Source organism: Corvus brachyrhynchos, unplaced genomic scaffold, assembly GCF_000691975.1.
Source record: "Corvus brachyrhynchos isolate BGI_N302 unplaced genomic scaffold, ASM69197v1 scaffold94, whole genome shotgun sequence".
Lineage (NCBI taxonomy): Eukaryota > Metazoa > Chordata > Aves > Passeriformes > Corvidae > Corvus > Corvus brachyrhynchos.
The window spans coordinates 8,597,908-8,603,568 of NW_008238330.1; the positions used below are offsets into that span (position 1 = coordinate 8,597,908).

General features: G+C 39.6%; 1 protein-coding gene across 1 annotated transcript in view; it reads right to left on the reverse strand.

Moving 5' to 3' along the window:
* Positions 1-802: 802 nt before the first annotated feature.
* The window catches only part of SACM1L (SAC1 suppressor of actin mutations 1-like (yeast)), a 21,294-nt gene continuing 16,435 nt past the window's right edge, over positions 803-5,661 (reverse strand). The window contains exons 14-20 of the mRNA XM_017734486.1: positions 5,575-5,661; positions 5,278-5,347; positions 5,115-5,187; positions 4,562-4,655; positions 4,385-4,477; positions 3,625-3,682; positions 803-2,921 (exon numbers count right to left, since the gene is read on the reverse strand). The exon at positions 5,575-5,661 is cut by the window's right edge and continues 29 nt beyond it. Coding sequence (XP_017589975.1) covers positions 2,785-2,921; positions 3,625-3,682; positions 4,385-4,477; positions 4,562-4,655; positions 5,115-5,187; positions 5,278-5,347; positions 5,575-5,661 — 612 coding nt within the window. The 3' untranslated portion in view covers positions 803-2,784. The remainder of the gene's footprint in view (positions 2,922-3,624; positions 3,683-4,384; positions 4,478-4,561; positions 4,656-5,114; positions 5,188-5,277; positions 5,348-5,574) is intronic.

A 5,661-nucleotide genomic window follows, 5' to 3' on the forward strand; every position in this document is an offset into this window, starting at 1 on the left:
GGACCCGCCGCGAGCGCCGGGCAGCGCCTGGTCCCGCCCGTGGGGGGAGAGGGCGGGGGAAACGGGATCGGGGAAGAGAGACAATAGCAACAGATGAGGATGGGGGACGGAAAAGAGGGATGGGGGGAAAAGAGGAATGGGCAGGGTGGGAAGGAGATGTGGATGGTGGGAGAGGAGCAGATAGAAATGAGAGGGGAGGAAAGGCTTTTTTTGTAAGGTTCTACAACTGCCAGCTTGCCTTCCTTAATTAAATACACATTTTAGAAAAGAAAAAAGTAGACTACTTAAATCTGCTTTGAGCTTTACAAAAAGAAAAGTCCAACGCCTAGAACCAGTACAGCACTAATTTATTGGGAAAAAAGTTACAGCTTCAGCATCCAGAACTGTAATAGTAACAATTTTCTGGGTATGTGTCAGTCTGTTCACCTAGTGAAGGTAAGAGGGAAAAGACAGCTTGAATTTCCACCTCTCAGTATGGTCAATGGGACTCTGAAGTGCACTTGTGAGGAAAGAGGCAAAGAACCACTGGTCCTGAGCAGAGGTGACACTTGGGATGCAGCACTGGAGCTGCAGTAACTCTCCAAGAGAGATCAAGCCACGGCAGCGAAGAGTGGAACACCACACAGCACAGCCTGACAGCAGGCACTGCGTGAGATCATCACTGTTTGAGCACAGCACAGGAAGATCCCCACCTGCAATGAGCAGACACAAAACCGAAGCATCCGTCAGGTGTGAAACAGCTCCTAAGGAACATTTAGGGAACAGTCTGCTCCAAAGCACAAAATGCACCACAGACAGTACATCTAGAAAAGTTGAACATTTTATTGTCATTTAGGAGTATTACACCATTTGTGATTTTAGAAATACAGACTCTTTGCAAAGCACTGAATACAGGTGCCTTCCAACTTCTAACACCTACCTTATTCTATGTCTTACAAACCTTTTATGTTAGCAATTCAAGTTTGGTCTTTGCTGCAACAAGTTCTTCACCAAAGATGCAACAACTCAGTTCTAGACTGCAAGACAACCGAGCCAGGTTTCAATCTCCACCTGCCAGCGAACCACCAGAACCACTCCTTTCAAATATTGAGTCTATGATGTTCTTTACTTTGTGCCCATGAGGGAGTTCACCTTTGAGAATTTTAAGTTAGGAGGATTTCCAGTTAACCACCAACTGGTATTTTTCCATTACAGCATCTAGAAGCAAAAGGATACTTTGCAAGTACTAGTGCTCATGAACAGGTTATGGTTACACAAACCCCAGAGAGGCCTCCAGAAACATTCAAGGTTAAAACGAACAGTTATGAAAGAAAAAAAAAAAAAAAAAAGAATCTGTACATATTTTCAGTCATAACACAAGGGAACACTGGAGTATCAGTGTTTTGTGTTCTAGCTTCAATAGTGACACTTGTGCTAGTCCTAGTAGTATTCTACATGTTTGTCCCTTCCCCCCCTTTAAATTTTATACTCGCAATCTGAATATACAGCTGTACTTACAGGAAATATTAAACAATGCACAGCGCCTTAAGCAAGTTCCATGTCTGGTTTTGAACAAACCATATAAAATAAGTGACAAAATAGTTTAAAATTGGTCCTTATTTTTATACAGCTTGGAAGCACTAAATTTAAAGACACACATTAACCAGCACAAATTAGTCTGCAGCTTTTTTTTTTCTCCTTTTTTTTTTTTTTCTTAAAAGAGTGTGTTACAGTATCATGCATGTAAAGCAAGCTGCTGCTCCCAAGTAGAAATATGGAGTTTAGACTCAATGCTTTCTCCTTAGGCTGTTATTCCTTCTTTCATAAATTATTTCAATATAACCAAGGACAGAAGCAACTGACTAGCAAAACAATATGAAGTTCACCTTTTATGTTGTGACCCATTCTTAAAGTAATGAAGTACTTTGGGACTTTAGCATAAGGAAGGTTGAATAAACACTGCAAAGGACTTTTACATTCTTTGATTTCGTGTACATCTTTAGAAAGAAAATTCTACATTTTAACTTGCTAACTACTGGGTTTTCATATGGAGACTGTAGTATTGAAACAGTGCAAGACATTTGCAACTTCAGGAACATCCAATTACACTGCCCTTTCACCCAAACAATGATTAGCAGAATATTGCATCAGTTCTAGATTAACAAGACAGGACAAAAGCCTCATTTGAGAATAGCATTAGGATTCAAAAGTCTTTCATATTTAGTGAAAAGAATCCACTCACAAATATGCACGAAGGACTCCTTAACACAGACTTTATCACAACAAATGTAATCCAGCTGTAAGTCTGGACCTAGACTTTTTATTGGTATGAAGCCATATTTGTTCAGAGACCACTATCAGATGTTCCATTATTAATGCTTCAGCATTTGGATATTTTGAGAGATGAACAGCATCAAAGCTCTCTCCTGTCAAGACCAAAAAACCAGCTGAACCAGACCAGGTGGAACACGAGCTTAAGCAGTCCACTTAAGCTCCAGAATATTCCAGACACCAAAAAGCTGGCTTTTGTCTTTGCATTACTCTGGTAAGAGTGGAGCCCTATCCACTAATGCAATATTCCAAAGACCATTGCAACTAAGACTGTCAAGTCAGGTCTCAGTTGAAAGCTACCACCACCACAGGACACGGTTTCCTTACCCCTGACCCCCCCCCCCCCACCCCCCCCCCCATTGCCAAGGAAGAATGTCCATAAGAGCATTATTTGGTGTGGAAAGCAGGTCAGTAGAGACTCCAAGTGTGGCTTGAAGAATCCTCAGTACCAAGCCGCTTTCCACACACACAAATTCAGTCCATCTTCTCCTTCTGGACCAGCTTGGGTGCATCTACAAAATCCTTGCCATTGTAAAGGATGATAGCAAAAGTTCCAAAGCTGGCACTTCCCCAGAAAAGCACATAGGCCAGTGTCTCAGTCCATGTATCACCTGTGAAGAAGAGTCAGATAAACCTTTTAGCTCATTATCTCCAATTACCAGAGAGTTTTGCTTTAGTACAAATACAAATATTTCAAGCTCTCCCTCAGAGATCTTGAAATGAAAGATCCTGCGTCAAATGAAATCAGAAGTCTTTCACAGATCTTTTTCTGTTTCCTTACCTTGGAAAACCTGTATTTGCCACACAGTTCTTGGAACACATTGAACAGAGACCTACAGAAGTCAGTCAAGAACTCTACTGGCACTAATGCTAGAAAATTCAAGGCAAAAACAGAAGGCAAAAACCTTCACCACTTCCAACACATGAGATTAAAGGGACATCCATCAGAACCAGGCTCATGCCTGTATCTGACAGTTCTGAACTGACTGCCTGCCCAAAATTAGACAGTTATTCCTCTGGTGCTTCATCCAGCCTACAATAAAGTTCAGGTCTACCAAGGTGCATCTAAATTTGGGGACAATTAACTGTCCCTTAATTGACTTCTCCATGAGTTTTAACATTGTTTTCTATAGCACCTCAGTTTTTTCCACATTAATGATACAGTGCTAAACCTCAATCTCCAGAGCCACACTCAAGCACCTTTTAGAATGACTGAGAAGCAATTCTATGCTGAACAAGTTACTGGTAATCATCTACACAAAGGTCACAAAGAAACAAGCCAGTTTTATAAAATTAAACTCAATAGTGACTTACCAGCCATTAGCAAACAAATAATGCACATGGAGAAAGCAACCACCATAATAATAGGCAACTAAGGAAAGAGAAAAAGAATAATCACTTGATACAGCAGTACATACGTTCCTTAATTTCCTTTAAGATGAGTTGCACTGTAAAGCTATTTACTTGCTTTGCAGTGAACTTGCTTTAATTCTCAATTCACCTGTATTCAGGTACAAATAAAAGTTTGGATAGTTCCAAAATTTGGAAGAGTGTGTTCAGTAACTATTTTGAGAATTAAAATACACCTCCTGTGCATTAAAAGAGAGGTTGAGACTTATGCTTTGTTTAAAAAAAAAATAAATAAATACACCAGTTAAAACCCATTATGTTCCCAAATCCCATTTCAAAATAGAAAGGGAAGGGTGAAAAAAATGAAAAAAGTGTTTTTTTTTGTGTCACAGTCTATGCTTCTGCATGAAGTGTGAGAAAAGAACTCCACAAGATTCTTGTGCAGAAAGAAACATTCAATGATAGTAAGTAGCAGAATTTCCCCCTTTCCACATCGTGAAGCATATTTTAAAAAAAGCAAGCAGCAGTTTTTCCAATACCTCAAGGACACTCAATTTTCTGGCAAGGGAATGGTCTGGGTTTAATCCTATAAGCACGTATCATAGAGACATTACCAGATTACAAGGATGCTTCATGCCTAACAGACAAGTCCTACTTAGGCATAATGAAGCCAGTGACTAAACAGTTGTGCTTCTTGTATCACAAATAAAGTCTCCATACTCACAGCTAGGAACTTCCAATCTTTCTTGACATGTAAAGGACTAGCAGGTTCTACTTCATCCACTGAATAATTTCCAAGAAAAAGATCAATTGCATCCTGGAAGAGAAAGGGAGGGCAAGAGTTAGAATGCACAGCAATGTTTACCAAATACACTTCCCCATGGTTAAAAGCTTAACTTACTTGTCTAAATCCATCAGAAAAGTTGTTTTTATAATAACGTATTAATGAGTTCCAGCCATCCATTATCAAGCCCCACTGAGTTCTCTTCCCAGTTCTGCAAAAAGAAATTGTGAAAAATATTTAAAATAGATGTATAAATTCAGGACTGTAATTTCAGATTTACATTCTGTCATCATATCCAGATGTGTACTGCATTAAATGAACACAAGCACAGGAATACATTTATCTAGTGCTGCCTCTGCATTATTACCACACATACTTGTAAGAAAATTAGAAAATAAAATAACAGTTCTTTCCATCACATAATATAAATGTGCATCTTCATGGCACACTGCCTTGGTTTTCATTTCCACATAGCCTTTACTTTCACATAAACACAGCAAAGAACAGTGTTCTGGAGATTTTAGTCTGACTTTTTACCAACTGAACCATTGCAAAAAACTCATTAATGGCCTAAGCCCCAGATCAATAACCTCCTTAGATATGAGGGCTCAAAGAAAATCCCAAACATGCCCAAAAACCCAGAAGGCCCTTACAAGAAAGGCTGACTTGCCTTGTGTAGTCTGTCTTTAAGGCACCAGTTCCAGCATACTGTTTGGCACAAGCATTAGCGTTATCAGCCCATGCTATGAATAGGAAAACAATAAGAAATATTAAGGAAGTTATATACTCTATTCAGAGAAAAAGTCATTGTTTGAACTCTATAAACAGCCTACCATTTTTGTAGATTTTCTCAAAGTCTGCCTGCTCTTCAATTCTCTGTCCCACATGCAGAACACCTAGTCTCTGAAATAAAAAGCACATTGAGGCTTGCTAGGAGTTTGATAGAAAAATTAGGATTTGCTTTCAGAAAAAGCTGTATTTATCAAACTTGAATCTAGTCAACGCAGCTCAAATAAGAAGTACAGTAACTCCACTATGCGAGCTCTTACTGAGTGTTCAAATTACATTTCCATTCCAAATGGAAAGCCTCTCTCCTCTTCCAGCTTGTTAAAGAAGAGTAAAACAATTACCTGAAGCTGGGCCTGGAGAGACCTGCGTGCTAACAAGCTCTGGATCACGTTAGTCCGATCCAGGCAGTCCATGCAGTTACTGCGGAA